An 18,996-nucleotide genomic window follows, 5' to 3' on the forward strand; every position below is an offset into this window, starting at 1 on the left:
TTTTTTTTTTTTTTTTTTTTTTTTTGAGACGGAGTCTCGCTGTGTTGCCCAGGCTGGAGTGCAGTGGCCGGATCTCAGCTCACTGCAAGCTCCGCCTCCCGGGTTCACGCCATTCTCCTGCCTCAGCCTCCCGAGTAGCTGGGACTACAGGCGCCCGCCACCTCGCCCGGCTAGTTTTTTGTATTTTTTAGTAGAGACGAGGTTTCACCATGTTAGCCAGGATGGTCTCGATCTCCTGACCTCGTGATCCACCCGTCTCGGCCTCCCAAAGTGCTGGGATTACAGGCTTGAGCCACCGCGCCCGGCCTATAGACTTTCTTATTTGTATTTTCCACTCTAAAAAGGGATAGGGAAAACGATGCAAATACAAATAACTGTAGAATCTAGTAAAATTAGAATTGTCTAGGTTTATAAAACATATGGCATCCAACACAAATAAAGGTGTGGTGAAATTAGTTCATTCTGAGCAGACGGAATGTAAATATATGCCATCCTGTTGAAAAACTACTTGGCATTTTATATCAAAAGCCACCGTGACTCATGGGATCCCATCTGTGAAAATTTATCTCAAGCAAATAATGCAAGAGAAAGGAAAAGCTGTATTTTTGAAGTGATTCTGCAATGGACAACCATTGTTTTTGTTTGCCCAACATTCAGTTTTTCTTTTAATGATTTTAACAGTAGGATTTTTCTGTGGGAAACCTGCTAGCCCTCAATCCACTTCTGGAGTGAGCCCATGACGCAGGTCTGGCCAGTGAGAATATCCCAGCATGGCGAGGCAGTAAGACATGAAGTCAGGAGCCAGACTGAAGGCCCCCCAGTCCTGGCTCTGCTGCTTAACAGATGCATGAATGTCAGCTTGTTATTCAGCTTCTCTGACTCTCAGTATACTCATTTGTTGAATGGGCACATTAATAGTCCCCTGCCTCACAGGGTAAAAATTAAATGAATGAAGCAGGTATAATAATGCTTGTTACGTCCTACCATCATCAGTTCCTGCCTCTGTGACTCTGATCAATATTTTCTTTTTTTTTTTTTTTTTTTTGAGACGGAGTCTCGCTCTGTCACCCAGGCTGGAGTGCAGTGGCCGGATCTCAGCTCACTGCAAGCTCCACCTCCTGGGTTTACGCCATTCTCCTGCCTCAGCCTCCCGAGTAGCTGGGACTACAGGCGCCCGCCACCTCGCCCGGCTAAGTTTTTCGTATTTTTTAGTAGAGACGGGGTTTCACCGTGTCAGCCAGGATGGTCTCGATCTCCTGACCTCGTGATCCGCCCGTCTCGGCCTCCCAAAGTGCTGGGATTACAGGCTTGAGCCACCGCGCCCGGCCTGATCAATATTTTCTATGTCTAGCATGCTTTATTACCACCTTCCTTTTTTTCCTTTTCTGTTTACTTTCCACATGTTGCAATATCATCTACTGCATTATCCTAGACGTTTATTTTATATTTTTCTTTCCTACAGGGAATACCCAGAAGGTGGGACTGTGTCTTATTCACCTTTGTACTCTGGGTGCTTAACACTGTTCCCACCCCAGAAATGGTGCTCAATAAAGTCTTCTTGAATAAAACAGAATAGTCTCGAGTCCAGAGCTGAGAAAGAAGTTGGAACAACTAGTGAAAAGGTAATAAATCCTAGACGATCAACAAAAGGGGAATAGAGGAAACCAGATGAATATGAACAATTTTCTTAAAAAAAACCATAAAAACAAAAAACTTGATTGCTGGGGATTGCAGACTGCCTATCTCCCTATCCCTAGACTGGCTCCCATATGGTGGACAGATGAGTTCTAGGGACACATTTGTGCCTAAAATTCACTTTCTGAATTACTGCTTCCTTTTTCTGCCTTAGGAATCATCTCTTTCCTTGGAGACTAAAAGGAGAAATTAGCATTCTCTTCAGATAGATCCAATCTACCTTCAAGAAAGACCACCCTGCAAGGCCAGTATTCATATGCAAACATTCAGACATAAAATGCAAAGCGTAGAGGAAGCTTAAGATACAGTAAACAAGGCCGGGCATGGTGGCTCACAACTGTAATCCCAGCATTTTGGGAGGCCAAGGCGGGAGGATCCTTTGAGCCCAGGAGTTCGACACCAGCCTGTGCGACATAGCAAGACCCCATCTCAACAAAGATACAGTAAGACACTAGGGAAGGGGCAGGCTTCATTAGGTGCCTGGAGCAGATGTGTCAGGCCGGCCTGGAAACCCTTGAAAACCCTTTCTTTCTTTTTTTTTTTTTTTTTGAGACGGAGTCTCACTCTGTCCCCCAGGCTGGAGTGCAGTGGCCGGATCTCCACTCACTGCAAGCTCCGCCTCCCGGGTTCATGCCATTCTCCTGCCTCAGCCTCCCGAGTAGCTGGGACTACAGGCGCCTGCCACCTTACCTGGCTAGTTTTTTGTATTTTTTAGTAGGGACAGGGTTTCACCGTGTTAGCCGGGATGGTCTCGATCTCCTGACCTCGTGATCCACCCGTCTCGGCCTCCCAAAGTGCTGGGATTACAGGCTTGAGCCACGAAAACCCTTTCTAATGAGTGATTGCTCATCTTTTGATGGTGATACTGAATGAGTGATACCAGCATCAATCTCTCTGCCGTACAAGACTCTCCTGGAATCCATCTGAGACTCAGAAATTCTCAGAGTTGAAAGAGATAGATAGGAGCATAGTTTACCATTGAGTATAGAGTAGATCTCATCTACAACTTTGGACCATGGCCACTGACGCTGGGAACACTCCAAAGACACCCAGTTCCCTGGTCTGTGAGATCATCTGCTTAGTTTAAAGAACAAAATTAGTTGTTAGAAAGTTTTTCCATGAAGTCCTAATTGGTATTAATGCAATGGTGTCCTAATTCAGGTACTGGTAACCCTTAGCAGCCTTCGGTGAGGCAGCTGGAACCTAACAGATAGAGGACTTCTTGACTTAACTAGCTTCTCCTACCACCAGATTCTGCAATTTAGCAAACATTTTCACTTTTTTTTTTTTTTTGAGATGGGGTCTCACTCTGTTGCCCAGGCTGGAGTGCATTGTCATGATCTCGGCTCACTGCAACCTCTAACCCCCAGGTTCAAGTGATTCTCCTGCCTCAGCCTCCCAAGTAGCTGGGATTACAGGTGTGTGCCACCACACCCAGCTAATTTTTGTATTTTTAGTAAAAATGGAGTTTCATCATGTTGGCCAGGCTGGTCTCAAACTCCTTACCTCAGGTGATCCACCTGCTTTGGCCTCCCAAAGTGCTGGGATTACAGGCGTGAGTCACCATGCCTGGCCTAAACATTTTCACTTACAATATTAATTATAATTTGTTAAGAATAATTTGATTTTCTCATAGCAAACAAATGAATTATTAGAAAGTGGAGGCTTTGCCCAGGGGCACGCATGTTAGTAAGCAGCCAAACCAAGACTCAGCCATGGTTTATTTTGTTCCAAATTCTGTGCTCTTTCCATGACTGCAGTGCTCAGCCGCCCTGAACTGGTAGATAACAGTGACCTAAATTCAGTGAAATAAATTCTGGCTGTGTCAGCCAGGCACGGTGGCTCATGCCTGTAATCCCAGCACTTTGGGAGGCCAAGGTGGGCAGATCACTTGGGGTCACGAGTTTGAGGCCAGCCTGGCCAACTTGGTGAAAGCCCAACTCTACTAAACAAACAAATGAACAGAAAACAAAACAAAACAAAAAACCAAAAATCAGCCGGGCATGGTGGCATGAGCCTGTAGTCCCAGCTACTCAGGAGGCTGAGGCAGGAGAATTGCTTGAACTTGGGAGGTGGAGGCTGCAGTGAGCCAAGATTGCACCACTGCACTACAGCCTGGGCAACAGAACGAGACTCCGTCTCGAAATAAATAAATAAATAATAAATTCTGGCTGTGTCTACCTGGGTATGGGATTGATTGATCCATGACTGGGAAATTTTGGACAAGTCTGTTAGAGAGAAGGTGAGGGGCTCTTCTTGAGAGGCTCGTAAGAAGGTAGTAGGCCAGGTGCAGTGGCTTGCGCCTGTAATCTCAGCACTTCGGGAGGTCGAGGTGGGTGGATCGCTTGAGCTCAGGAGTTCAAACCTGGGTAACATGGCAAAACTCCATCTTCACCAAAACTACAAAAAAAATTTAGCCGGGCATGGTGGCACGCGCCTGTAGTCCCAGCTACTCAGGAGGCTGAGGTCAGAGGATCACTGGAGCCCAGGAGGTTGAGGCTGTGTGAGCCGAGATCATGCCATTGCACTCCAGCCTGGGTGGCAGTGAGACCCCTGGGTGCAGAGAAAAATAAAAAGAAATGAAGATAGCAAATGGGGCAGACTTAAGCTGAGAGGAGGGAAGACCTAACTCATGAGGGATGGGACACTTGGAGCAAACAGAAGGTCCTGGGACCTAGAGGTTTCACGATGATGAACAACAGGTAAGTGAACCCTGAGCAGGACTGAATGCTGGACTTAGAGGACAAATATGCAAGTTCAAGACTTTCCCAAGATGACTCAGCTCAAAGTTAAGATCGGGATATGGCCATGGAAGTGGTTAGCTGAAGTGAAGCAGAAGCAAAGATCGCTGAAACGGAGGAGGTTGAGGGTCAGAAAGTTGGGAGTTCATCCATTGGGACTCTGAAATCACCCAGGATGGATAAGAGGAGGATGTGGGTAAGGTGCTCAAGTTCTGTGGGGGAAAATCTGGAGAAAGACAAGAGTACTAGGAGGAGTAGGGTGGTGGAGATGGGTGTGTACGCCTCAGAGGAGGAAGGGTTTAGCACCAAAGTGGAAGAACGATGGTTCAGAAGTGGCAGGGGGAAGCTTGGGGAACTCCTAATACCAGCCTGGAAATAGGGTGATGACAGAGGAGCAAAGCAACCTCCCCCGTAATGGGTATGACACCCTGGGGGACAAGCCCAGTTGCCCTTAGGATGAAGATCTAGTAGAATATTCTAGGAGGACAGAATGCTCCTTCTATTATCATTATTTTTTTTAGAGACAGGGTCTTGCTCTGTCACCCAGGCTGAGGTACAGTGGTGCAGTCATAGCTTACTGCAGCCTCACACTGCTGGGCTCAAGTGATCTTCCTCCCTTAGCCTCCTAAATAGCTGTGATTACAGGTACATGCCACTGTACCTGGCTTATGTATTTTTTAAAAATTGAGATATAATTCACATACCATAAAATTTACCCTATTAAAGTACACAACTCAGTAGTTTTGGCATATTCACAGGTTGAATCTCTACTACAAATTCCAGAACATTTTCATGAAGAAACACTATACTCATTAGCAGTCGTTTCTCATTCCCTCCACCCCTAAGGATTTGTGTATATATATATATTTTTGAGATGAAGTCTCACTCTGTTGCCCAAGCTGGGGTGCAGTGGCACAATCTTGGCTCACTGCAATCTCTGCATCCCAGGTCCAAGCGATTCTCCTACCTCAGCCTCCCAAGTAGCTGGGATTAATGGGCATGTGCCACCATGCCCGGCTAATTTTTGTATTTTTTAGTGGAGACTGGGTTTTGCCATGCTGGCCAGGCTGGTCACAAACTCCTGACCTCAAGTGATCTGCCCACCATGGCCTCCCAAAGTGCTGAGATTACAGGTGTGAACCACTGTGCCCGGTCAGAATTTGTACTTTTTAACACCTCATTTGCTGTCAGCAGGGTGGTTTAAATTTTGAACCCAGAAGGGCTGTCTACTAAAGATAAAGAAAGATGAAAAAAAAAGCACAATTAGCTTTTCCAAGGTTCAGGTGATGTAACAAGACATAGAGATGAAGATGGATGGATGGATGGGATGGATGGATGGATGGATGGATGGATGGTTAGATAGACAGACTGATTCACAGATAGAGAAAGCGATTATTAGGTTCACACATCAAAACAAAGAGAAATGAGCCTAGGGAAGGTGGATCTTTAGAAGCAACACCTGAACCAGATTAAAAATGCATTCTTGCAGGAGTTAATGTTTTTATTTTCTTTGTGTCTCCTGTATCAATCATCTTCCTGTGCCCTTCCAGACATTTCCATTTCTGGGAAAACCAAGGGTAAAATGGGCAGGAGTTTTGGAAAATCCCTTGCTTTGGAAAACCATAAGACAGATGCTTGTTCCCTACCACCCTCTCAGCTCCTTACAAAGAGTGGTGGTGGCTGGTGGAAGCTGAAGGAGGAGGTGGGATCCCCCCCGATCCACACAGCTGTGGTGCCGTAGCCATCCTGTCACAGTCAGGGCAAGGGGGGAACCTGGGCAGTTGGCAGAAACACTGAGGGAGGCACAAGCCTCCAGGTGGATCTTGGGGGCCAGTGTCAGTAGAGGACCCTCCGTTGGCGTGCATTCTGTGTAAGCATCCTTTGCAGGGTGGGAATGTTTGGCCAAAGAAAGGGGCTTCAGTAAGATTAATACAAATGGAGTGCAGCGATTAGTACATTTTCCTGAGGTCTCTTTTCTAAAGTAGGTCCCTCTTGCCCCATCCCTGATCTCTGTGTGATAACTTGTGGGGAATGTTGTTGGTAGCCCTCAGCTCTTTTGAATGTCTGCCACATGGAGTCCCATTTTGGGGTGGTTGGTCTAAGTTCAGAAGGGCCTTGACTTAGGGGGAGCACTGTTCCCATTCTGCTACACCTCAGGGCTGATTGAGCTTTTTACTCTCCTCAGAATACTGACCTCATAGGATTTCCAAATTTGAGGGGAGTTTTGAATTCATCATGTCTGTTTCTTTTTGAAATTACATATTACTAGTGAGAAACCAGAGAATCAGAGAGGTTAGGTAACTTGATCAAAGTCACCCATCCTCACTGGGTGTGGTGGCACACATCTGTAATCCCAGTTACTTGGGAGGCTGAGGCTGGAGAATTGTTTAAGCCCAGGATTTGGAGTCCAGCATGTGCAACACAGCGAGACCTTGTCTCTACAAAACATAAAAGAATTGGCCTGGCATGGTGGTGCATGCCTGTAGTCTCAGTTGCTCGGGAGCCTGAGGCGGGAAGTTTGCCTGAGCCCAGGAGTTGGAGGTTGCAGTGAGCTATGATCGTGCCACTGCACTCCAGCCTGGGCGACAGAGCTAAAAAATAAAATAAATAAATAAAAAAAAAATAATAAAACAAAGTCACCCATCCAACTAATCCATAGTGACAGAAAGCAGGTCAGTGGTTATGTGGGGACAGTGTAGGGGAGGAGGCGAAGGTCAGAGGTGGTGCAAAGAAATTTTGGGGGATGATGGATAATTTCCCTATCTTGATTGTGTGTACAGTTTCATGGGTGTATATATATGCCAAAACATATCAAATTGCACACTTTAAATATGTGCAGTTTATTGTATGCCAATTATACTCCAGGAAGCTGTGAACAAAAGGCTCCTATCTGGTCAGAGGCAGCGGAGGGACAAGGGCACACATCTTGTGCTTCATGGTCTTCACACCCTGCTAATCCCAGCACTATCTTAAAACCAAAGCTTATTATAAGTCATAAAAGTACCTTTTCCCATACTGTCATTTTTTAAAACTCTGTATTTCTAAATTTTCTATAATAAAACATAATAATACCCTTAAAACAAGTAGCAAATGCCCTTCAACAGTTCCAATCTGACCTGGTCCTTAGATGGAAGTGTACCCTACAGAATTGGGAAGGGGTGGGGAACAGAGAAAGGTGTGATTTGTTCTTTTTTTGCTATGTTCATCTCAAGCAATGCATGTGAAAAATATCTTTTCTGGATACATCCAGTGAATTTAATTTAGGATAAAAAAAATTGAGAGGAACCAGGTTTCTATGATAGGACTGTGGTTTGTGGTGGTAGCTGGTGGTCCCCACTAGGTTGAAATAGTTTCTGAACAACCCCCAGATGAGGAAGAGGCAGGAAGCCTTCTAGGAAGTACCAACTCTTCTTTTTCTCCTTCTTTCCCTGATCAAACACCCGGGGCCACCAGGTTTGGCCAGCTTCCAGAGGTCCAACGTGGCTTCTTTGTGGAGAATGTGAAAGTGCAGAGATAAAGGTGGGTGTGTCCAACCGTCACTTCCCTTTATTGTTGAACTTGGGCTGACCCATGAGGTGCAGAGAGACTCTGCCCAGCTGGCTTGATATGCTCAGCGTGGAAAATAATGCCCTTTGGTTTCCCACCAGAGTATGTCTTCATGCTGTATTGGCTACAAGGACCTAAGAAGAAACATTCATGCATCTGAAGGTTTTTCTCTCTGTATGATTTTTTTTAGAATTGCAAATGTAGTATACACTTATAATACTTTCACACAAGACAATTAGATGAAACGTAAGCAAGGGTAGAGGATGGGCGGTGACTCAGGGAGTCAGATGAACCCGACACCATTTCTGTCCAGGTCAGGGCAGGTGTGGGAGGTGCTGTACCTGAGTTGTCCAAAGTGCTTGAGGACAGAGGATGAACTCTGAGACCGAGATCTGGGCGTGCACACTACCACAGACATTTAACCCATGTGCTGCGTCTTCACAGTGTGACTCCCCTGTATCCTTTCCAGCCCCCAGAATTTTTGCCCTTCTCTGCCTCTGCGCTGCAGGAGGCTAACTCTAAAAGACTGCAGATCCATTGCCCTCTGGATTTGGGTTAAGACTGAACACTGGGAGGGAACAGGAGATGGAGGGCAGGAGGAGAGAGAGCCGGGGTATGTATTCTCTCAGGCTTTCTCCCTCCAAGATGACAGCCCCCGCTCCCAGCAGGGCTTTGGCTTTCCATCCTTAAATGCCTAGATAATGGATAACAGCTTCCCATGGTCGCTATTATATTACCTGGGATCTTTAACATCCCTTAGTGGCTCCTTTAACCCTGCCACACTTCTAAGAAGTCCCTTCATGGAAGTCTTGGCCTGGCAGCGATCTGAAACATCCATCATGTCCAAATGAACTGTTTAAGTTTATGTTTCTTTTCCCAGACTTTGAGAGGGGCACAAAGGCAGGCAACATGTCCTTTTAAGCTTTAGTGCAGCGCTTGGACTGAACTAAATTGTTGGGTTGACTAGAGGTGTTGCGATATTTTATTGAGATGATCTTAGACCTGGACGTTAAAGGGCACTGCTGCTTGCGTGTTCTGTCTGGATGAACACATGATTGTGCTGGGATGAGGTTTTAGCCTACAGGGAACAAGGTCCAGGACTATGTAGATCACGTTGTACAATACCCAGGGCAGCATGACTCCACTTAGGGTCTGAATCACACTCTTTTGTTGATAATGATGCAGAGGATGCTAGTCACAAAACTGATGATGATGTTGATGTTGATGATAATGGAACATCCATTTACTGACTCAGTCAGAGTCACAGGAGGATTTAATTTTAGTACTGGTTTATTGCAAGGTACTATTTGCTTTTTTTGGTCAATATTTTTTTTTTTTTGAGATGGAGTCTCACTCTGTCACCCAGGCTGGAGTGCAGTGGCATGATTTCGGCTCACTGCAACCTCTGCCTCCCAGGTTCAAGTGATTCTCCTGCCTCAGCCTCCTAGGTAGCTGACATTATAGGCATCTGCCCCAATGCCCAGCTAATGTTTGTATTTTTGTAGAGCCGGGGTTTTACCATGTTGGCCAGGCTGGTCTTGAACTCCTGACCTCAAGTGATCCACCTGCCTCAGCCTCCCAAAGTGTTGGGATTACAGGCGTCAGCCACTGTGCCTAGCCTGTTTTTTTTTTTTTTTTTTTGAGGCAGGGTCTCACTCTGTCACCCAGGCTGGAGTACAGTAGTGATCCTGAGCTCAAGTGATCCTCCTGCCTCAGCCTCCCCAGCAGCTGGGACTACAGGTACGCACCACCATGCCTGGCTAATTTTTAAAACTTTTTTGTAGAGACAGCATCTCACTATGTTATCCAGGTTGGGTCTCAAACTCCTGGCCTCAAGTGATCCACCCAACTCAACCTCCCAAAGCATTGAGATGACAAGGCCAACCTTTTACTTGAGGTAAAGTTTACATTCGAGGTACAGTTTACATATAATTACATGCTCTAATTTTAAGAATAGTTGATGAGTTTTGGCAAACTTATTTCCCTATTTAACCAGCATTCCCATCAAGATATAAAACATTTTTTATGTCCCTTTCCATTTAATCCCTGACCCAAACCCTCTAAATTTTTCTTTTCTTTTTTTTTTTTTTTTTGAGATAGAGTCTCTCTCTGTCACCCACGCTGGAGTGCAGTGGTGCGATCTTGGCTTACCTTGGCCTCCTGGGTTCAAGTGATTCTCCTGCCTCATTTAGCCTCCCAAGTAGCTGAGATTACAGGTGCCTGCCACCACACCCAGCTAATTTTTGTATTTTTGGTAGAGACGGGGGTTTCACCATGTTGGCCAGGCTGGTCTTGAACTCCTTACCTCAGGTGATTCTCCCATCTTGGCCTCCCAAAGTGCTGGGATTACAAGCGTAAGTCACCATGCCTGAGCCCTCCAAACTTCTTGACCTTGTGTCCAACAAACTCCTAGTCATCACCCTCAAATTATGTTAATCCTTGCCTCTGCACCTTTTGTTGTGCTGTTCTCTGTGAGGAAACTTTGCCCCTACACCTGGTTAACTTCCTATCTTCTTTAAGACTCCTCTTCCAGGAAGCCTTCCTGATCTTCTCTTCCATTCAGGCTGGGTGAGGTGCCTTTCCACAAAACCCTGTATTGCATTGGCTACATCTTCATTACACATAGATTTTATTTTATAACTTTTTTTTAAAATATTCTTTTTCCACTTTAAACTCTGAGCTCCTTGAGACAGGAACTGGATCACATTCTTTTTTTCCTTTTTTATATTTGTATTTTTCTGGTCTTATTCTCATAGAAAGGACTGAGTCATATTCTGCTTTGAATTCCAGACTCTACCACAATGGCTGGCAAACAATATGTTTGTTGATTAAATAAATCGATGAATTAAATCAATTTTTTTCCCCCAGGACACGGGCATGAAACTTTGAATACCATATTACATGACAGGCTCTTTCAGTTGCAAGAAACAAAGACTCAGATAATGTGGGAGGATTCCCGAAGACACCCTTGCCCTTGGGAAGGCACTGACCCAGCTTAATCTGAGGGGCTTGTCTGTGTCATGGCCCCTCCCGCTGCTCTCCGTTCAGCTTGTTTGCTTCCCTTTTTTTCTTTTCTTTTATATGTGTATTTTTTTGAGACAGAGTCTCCCTCTGTTGCCCAAGCTGGAGTGCAAATCTCGGCTCACTGCAACCTCCACCTCCCAGGTTCAAGCGATTCTCCTGCCTCAGCCTCCCGAGTAGCTGGGATTACAGGCATGCACCACCATGCCCAGCTCATTTTTTTGTATTTTTAGTAGAGATGGGGTTTTGCCATGTTGACCATGCTGGTCTCGAACTCCTGACCTCAGGTGATCCACCAGCTTCAGTCCCCCAGAGTGCTGGGATTACAGGCGTGAGCCTCTGCGCCCAGCCTGGTTGCCTCCCTTTTCTGATCGGCTGCTTCTGCTCACCTTTCATTTTGCCTTCCTCATAACTTCAGCTTGCGTTTGGTCTCAGCTTCCTGTGGCCCTGACTTTATCTGACTCAAGCTGACATTTGTGAAGGTAATAATCTAACAAGCTCCTCTCCGTTTTTCAGATCCACATCATGGTCCTATCGTGTGGGGAACTGGCCTCTGGGTCCCATGCCCCGCAGCTCTGGTCCAGTGAGCAAAGGTGGGTCCCACAAAATGTAGTTGCTTGGAGAGCAGGGCCTGATAGAAGGGATGGGGAGGAGAGTGGCAGGCACTAAGGCCTCTCCTATCCTATTAGTGAGCAAAGCGCTTTGTATTCTTGCCTCTCTTTGCTCCTGAATAATTTTTCTCATCCTTCATTTTAGGAAAGCCACTTATCTTCTCGATGCTTAGGGTTTCTAGAGATAAGGGATGCTGAAGTTGGAAGGAACTTCATAGCTCATCTTCTTGGTCAGATCCCAGCATGTGCTCTGCATGACAATAGGCTCAAAAGATGCTTTATTAGAAAAAAATCAAGATATTCCAGCATTTTCTTAGGATTTCAGCTCACACTAGGAGCATACTTCTCAGTGGTTCCATTTGCTTGGCAGAATCTCTGGTCTTCCGCATGGACGGATTGCTGCAGCATCCGGGGTCCTCTAAATTGGAGGCTCTGAATCAGGGATTCCTGAAAAGGCACAGGAGGGCCCAGGCATGAACCTCTTGAAATTGTTTGCGAACTTCAGTCAGTGTTGTGTGAATGTGTGTGTATGTGTGTGTATGTGTGTGTGTGTTCCTGAGTGTCCATAGTTTTCATCAGATTCTTACAGGTAAATATCACCTGTGAGAATGGATAAGAACCACTGCTTTTTTTTTGAGACAGAGTCTGACTCTATCACCCAGGCTGGAGTGCAGTGGCTCAGTCTTGGCTCACTGCAGCCTCTGGGTGCAAGTGATTCTTGCGCCTCAGCCTCCTGAGTAGCTGGGATTACAGGTTGCGCCACTAGGCTGATTGATTTCTGTATTTTTAATAGAGATAGGGTTTTGCCATGTTGGCCAGCCTGGTCTCAAACTCCTGACCTCAAGTGATTCGCCTGCCTGGGCCTCCCAAAGTGCTGGAATTATAGGCGTGAGCCACCACAGCCAGCCAAGAACCACTGCTTTAAAGGGACATTGGTTGACTGTGCCTTTCTAAGGTAAACGCCTTCTTGTTTTCTTCCAACTTAAACATTTTATCTGCTACACTCAATAACCATCGAGTATGTTTAAGAGAAAGTGCTTTATATGACAAAGCAGAAGGGCTCTTGATAGTAACTTAGAGGCTTCATCCTTGCATTTTTCTCAAGATGAAATTGCTGACATAATGTGGTGTCAGTGTAGGTTCATCAATTGTAACAAATGGGCCACTCCAGTGGAAGATGTTGATCACGGAGGAGGCTGTGCGTGTGTGGGGAGAGGGGATATATAACATGTCCCTATACCTTCTGCTCAGTTGTGCTGTGAACCTAAAACTGCTCTAAAAAATAAAGTCTATTAAAATAAGCAAATCAGCCAGCTGCAGTGGCTCACTCCTGTAATCCCAGCACTTTGGGAGGCCGAGGTGGGCAGATCGATTGAGCCCAGGAGTTTGAAACCAGCCTTGGCAACATAGTGAAACCCTCTCCACAAACAATTTTTGTAAAAATTAGCTGGGGGTGGTGGCGCATGCCTGTAGCCCCAGCTACTGGGGAGGCTGAGGTGGCAGGATTGTTTGAGCCTGGGAGGTTGTGGCTGCAACGAACCGTGATCACACCACTGCACTCCAGCCTGGGTGACAGAGCAAGACCCTGTCTCAAAAAAAAGTTAAACAACAACAACAGCAGCAAACCCCAATCAACCAACCAACTAACCGAAACACTAAGAACCAGAGAAGTAAAACATAATTCGCTCAATGCCAGACAGCTAGCCCGGTGAGCACTATAACCTTCCCCTCTTCCTTCTTCACTTCTTTGCTCTCTCTTTTTAAACCCACATCTTAGCAATTCCTGTGCTATTGGGTCAATAAATCGCCACCTCTAATTTTTTTTTTCTAAGCATTTATTGAGGGCCAAGCACTGTGTTACATATCTCCTCATTAAAATGGTATAGCAACCTTTTCTATATGATCCTCTTCTACATAGCAACCTCATCTATTATGATCCCATTTTCCAATTTTTACTTTTGAGTGAAGGACATTGACACTTAGAGACTGTAAGGAACTTACCCAGGGCTGCCGGCTTGTTAATGGCAGAGCTGAAATAGGAAACTCCGTATTTTCCACCGCGCTGCATTAGTGAGGGCTCTTTGTGTCACTTCTCTGCATAACTCCGCCCCAAGTTAAATGTCTCGCTCATCCCACCAGGTCCCCCTTCTCCTCCTGCTCCTCCTCCCGGGGCCCTGCCCTGCGGGTCTCACCTGCTGCTCCACGGGGTCCCGGCGAGGGGCGGACAGCGCCCCCTGGCGGCAGGTAGGCGCCCGTGCAGCGCATGCTAATGAGCCCGTGGCACCGCTCGCGGATTGGCTGGCGCGGATTCCAGCTGCTTTCCAAGTCAGCGGCGCCTAGTGAGAGTCAGGGGGGCCCGGCCCGCGCCCTCCCCGCCCAGCCGCCTCCCCGTCGACGCCCAGGGCTGGGGCGAGCCAGGCTGCCTTTCGAACTTGGGGGGCTTCTCCTCTTGTCTCCCACTGGTGTTCTGGCTGTGAATCCATCCAGGGGCCAAGATGACAATCCGACACCAAGGCCAGCAGTACAGGCCGAGGATGGCATTTCTCCAAAAGGTAATCCTGGCCCCTCACCTGGGCCCTGGGAGGCGGTCGGGGGACCGCGTCTGCGAGGCGTCCGAGGACACGTGGGGCAGGAGTGGAGGGCACCCCTTTGGGTCGATTTGTGCTGCTCGATTTTATTAAGTGACTTCTTTGCTGTGTGTGTCGATATTGATGACTATAATAATTAGGTTTTCGTGTGCCCTGCCTGTAGTGGAGAATCTGAAGCCAGCGCGGATGGTCTGCGGGAGGTGAAAACAACCTGTTACTCGGGAGAAGCAGGTTCAGTTCAGGCTGTGGCAGATTTGAGACAGCCTGCTGATATTGTTGTAAGACGACCAGATGTGACATTACCATTTTTGCCTTTTTTTTCTGATTCAAAACTGCACTATTTTAAAGTGTGTGTGTGTGTACACATAGCCCATGAAAACGGGGTGATTTGTAGGATAAAGGGCCACCTTAAAGAGCCCTCATTTGAGTGTGTCTATCTGTGCATCTCCCGCTGTCTGCGCTGGCGGCAGAAGTCCCAACCTTTTCGCTTCCCTTGTGAATGCTTTCCCAGACAAAGTGTCCGGGCACAGGGTGTGCACACAGGATGGACATGTGGGAGGTGGAATGCACCTGTGGGGTGATGTGTGTGGGGACAAAGTGGTTCATTTAGTTCTGAGCTTCTGAGATAATCACTGTCAGAAGAGATCTATAGAGGATTCGGTCCTGGGTCACGTCTTTGTCCTTCCTCCCACCCATAGCCACTTTTCACAGCGTAGTGTCCATCTTCTTAGGCTTATCTTGTTAAGTAGAATTAGTTGAATGTTTTGTGACGAGCTGGGCTCTCCCTGAGCCCCTGGAGCTCAGCAAATTGGTATAGTCGGTGACCACTGTCCTGATTTGCCCAGGACTTTCAGTGCTAAAACCGGGACAGCCCTGGGGACTCCGGGACAGTTGGTTGCATTTGATCCACCTACTTCAAGATGCTCGTGCTCATCTCCTGGGTAGTAGAGGTGTGGGTATCATCCATAAAGCAGACAGGCTGGATGTTGTTTCCCTCAGAAAGAACCCTGAGAGCCTGTATTGCAGATACCAGTTACTAAAAGCAGAAGAAACTGCCTAAGTCGGCTATCTCAAAGCCACACATCATCTTCCAGGATTTACCCTAGGACTGCCTCCTCCCAGGCAGGACAGCTCTGGCTTGGGGGCTCAGAGAGTAATTGTCTGGAGATAATTCAATTTGTTTATTGAATCTCTGGCATTCTTTTCCATCACGACTCTTCTCTAGTAGATTCTCCTCTCTTTACCTTGGTCTTCTAACTAGTGTCTTGGTCTCTAGTCTCTCCTCCACCCCAGGCTGCCCTCCTCCTCCCCAGCCACCCCTCCTCCACCCCAGCATCCTCTCTTCCACCCTAGCCTCCCCTCCTCCACCCAAACTCCCTCTCCTCCACCCTAGCCTCCCCTCCTCCACCCAAACTCCCCATCCTCCACCCCAGCATCCCCTCCTCCACCCCAGCATCCCCTCCTCCACCCCAGCATCTCCTCCTCCACCCTGGCCTCCCCTCTTCCACCCAAACTCTTCCTCCTCCACCCCAGTCTCCCTTCCTCCACCCTAACCTCTCCCTCCTACATTTCAGCTCCCCCTCCTCCACCCCAGCTCTCCCCCTCCACCCACCTTTCCCTTCTCCACCCCAGCTCCTCTTCCTCCACCCTGTCTTCCCCTTCCTCTACCCCATTGTCCTCCTCCTCCCCAGCCTTCTCCTCCTCCATCCTAACTTACCCCTCCTCTACCCTAACCTCCCCTCCTGCATCCCAGCTCCCCCCCTTCCACCCCGCCTCCCCTCCTCCATGACATCTTTCCTACACACAGTTTTTTTCCCCCAAATCAATGGTGACCTCCTTGACCCGAAACCCTCCACTGGCTTCCCACATTCCCAGGATAAAGTCCAACCTTCCCCTGAGCACCCTGGCTACCCAGGATCCTGCTCCCACCATCTTCCTGGCTTTGCCTCCTGCCTGCCTGCCTTCCACACCTGCCCTCTGGGAAACAACAAAGCAGCCACAGGCACCCCTGGGCTCCTGCCTCAAAGACTTCCTTCCTTTTTAGGAACCTGTGCCCTTTCATGCCTCAGGGTCCGTCTGCTGGGAAAGTCCTTTCTCCCCCTCTCGCTTGCCAAGTTCCACTTCTCTTCCCGTGCCCAGCTCAGCTACCCCTCGTCCGTGAAGGCTGGTTCTCCTAATGCCCCTGGGCAGGACAGCTCCCTTCTCTGTGCCCTACAGACCCTGCCGCACCTCCAGTATCGCTCTTTCCCTAGACCTTGTGCTGGTAAGGGCCCTGTCTATTATCCTGTATATCTGTGTATGTATTGGTCATGTCACAGAGCTCCTTGGAGCAGGGGACAGAATAAAGTTCTGCAGAACAGGCCTCAAGAGCCTGTGCCAGGCGATCCTTAATGAAGACCCAGCTGCATTCTATGTCCAGCTTTCTGGAGAAGGGCCTGGAACTAAAAAGCGTGGACCTGGGTGCAACTGTCACTCACCACTCGTTCTGTGCATGTGATGAAGTACGCTGTCTGTGTCCATGATGGGGTGGGGAGGGGCGTTAATGTGCATTATCTCATCTATTTCATAAGCTGGAGGTTATGGTCACCATTTCACAAAGAAGAAAGCTGAGGCTCAGAGAGTCTAAGCGGCTTGCCAGTCACGCAGCACTAGATGGTGAAACCAGGAAGAAATACAGGAGTGGTCGTTGTCTGTCACAAGTGGTGATGCAATGCCAGGAGCTTTCCCATGATGTAAGGCAGAGTGTGGAGGCTGTGGGAAAGCCCGGCTCAATGTGCTTAGGGACACAGAGCGGAGACCTGAAGGATACACAGGGGTTTCCAGGCAGAAACGGAAAGATGTTTCAGGCAGAGGGACCAGTGCAGGCACAGAGGCGTGCGAAAGCTAGGGGGGTGGGGCCGTGTTCTGTAATGGATGGATTTTGAAGTGCAAGGGGAGTGGGAAGCTGGAAAGGAAGGCGGAGGTAGCAGGTGCATATGGGCCTTCAAGACCTGTGAAAGGTTTGGTTTTATCTTGTACAGAGCCACTACAGAAATTGGAATGGGCAAGTGATATGGCAGATTTGCAAATTAAGAAGACCACTGGTGGGCCAGATGCAGTGGGTCATGTCTGTAATCCCAGCAGTTTGGGAGGCCGAGGTCAGCCTGGCCGACATGGCAAAACCCTGTGACTACTAAAAATATAAAAATTAGCGGGGCGTGGTGGTGGGCACCTGTAATCCCAGCTACTTGGGAGGCTGAGGCAGGAGAATCGCTTGAACCCGGGAGGTGGAAGTTGCAGTAACTTGAGTTCACGAGTTCATGCCACTACACTCCAGCCTGGGTGACAGAGAGATTCTGTATAAAAAAAAAAAAAAAAAAATAGGCCACTGGTGTGAGCCAGAGGAATGGGTGGGATGCCTTCTCCCTGAACTAAGAGAGTTCATTCAGGATCCTCTGTGCCCCTGCAGCTCCAGCCTCTTGAGAAATGACAGCTGTCATGGGGCCAGGGAGAGCCATGCTGGTCAGAAAGGTCCTTGTGCGATTCCTGAGGTTCTCACACCCATGCCTCCATCTCAGTCTCAATGTAACCATGGGTCAGCATGCCCACCAGCCATGCCGCTGCCCACCTCTGATGCCTGGGCTCGTTTAAGATGTGGTAGAAAGAGGCAGAGGCTTTGCTGGAGAATTAGCTGATGGCACACAGTGGACAGATGAACGCAGGTAGGTGGCCTCCTGTGGTTCCGGCACCCATGGACTCTTGTTCTGGGGATGGCCCATTCCCCTTTGCAATTACCAGATCACCCTCCAAGCCAGTACCACCACCGCCCTTGGGATTCACCATGGGATGGACTTTCTTGGGGAAGCCTTCTGGTAGACAGCTTTGTTTTCCTGTGTGGCTTCTGGCAGCTCTTTTTGCCTGAGAAAGGAATGCAGAAGCAGGAATATTGAGGATATTCAGGCAGAGTTTGGCATCTCTTGCTTGTAATGTTCTTTCATTCAATACAGACACATAATTGGGTACTTATGGGCTAGATGCCAGGTCCTGGGAGCACCAAGGAGCTTAGAGTCTAGTGGGGAAAGACAGATATGTAAACAAGGAGACAAGAATTGTTCCATAGGCTGTGACAGACATTGTTAGAGGAGACATGTAACACCAAGCAGGGGGTGGTCAGTTCTATCTGGGGTCACGGGGGATCAGGACAGATTTCACAAGGGGGCTTGCAATGGAGTCGAATGATAAGAAGTCAGTAGTTTTTGGCCAGGAGGTTGGGGAAATGAGTGACATTTTAGGCAATACAAAACATGGACATGGAAAGTAGCAGGGTGATTTGGGAGATTGCCTGGGGGTCGGGAGAGCTGGCTCCAAGTGTGCAGGAAGTGAGCTTGGCATTGATGGAGGGGAAGGTTGGTAGGTAAGAACTCCCCAGAACTGCCTGTGCGGTAGCTCACGCCTGTAATCCCAGTACTTTGGGAGGCCGAGGCAGGCTGATCACTAGGTCAGGAGTTCAAGACCAGCCTGGCTAATGTGGTAAAACCCTGTCTCTACTAAAAATACAAAAATTAGCTGGGCATGGTGGCATGTGCCTGTATTCCCAGCTACTCAGGAGGCTGAGGCAGGAGAATCGCTTGAACCCAGGAGTCAGAGGCTGCAGTGAGCTGAGATTGTGCCACTGCACTGCAGCCTGGGTGACAGAGCGAGACTCAGTCTCAAAACAAACAAACAAAACAAAACAAACACAAAAAACCAAACAAACAAAAAGAAAAGCCCAGAACTGGAGGGCTTCCTAGGTCATGCTACAGAGTTTAATGACTT

The 18,996-nt window shown here is 47.9% G+C and overlaps 1 protein-coding gene across 2 annotated transcripts in view; it reads left to right on the forward strand.

Moving 5' to 3' along the window:
- Nucleotides 1–13,906: 13,906 nt before the first annotated feature.
- RGS9 (regulator of G protein signaling 9) overlaps nucleotides 13,907–18,996 on the forward strand; it is a 91,603-nt gene continuing 86,513 nt past the window's right edge. For both annotated transcript variants that reach the window (XM_025362119.1, XM_025362120.1), the window contains exon 1: nucleotides 13,907–14,166. In XM_025362119.1, coding sequence (XP_025217904.1) covers nucleotides 14,110–14,166 — 57 coding nt within the window. In that variant the 5' untranslated portion in view covers nucleotides 13,907–14,109. The remainder of the gene's footprint in view (nucleotides 14,167–18,996) is intronic.

This window comes from Theropithecus gelada, chromosome 16 (assembly GCF_003255815.1).
Source record: "Theropithecus gelada isolate Dixy chromosome 16, Tgel_1.0, whole genome shotgun sequence".
In the NCBI taxonomy this organism is placed as follows: domain Eukaryota; kingdom Metazoa; phylum Chordata; class Mammalia; order Primates; family Cercopithecidae; genus Theropithecus; species Theropithecus gelada.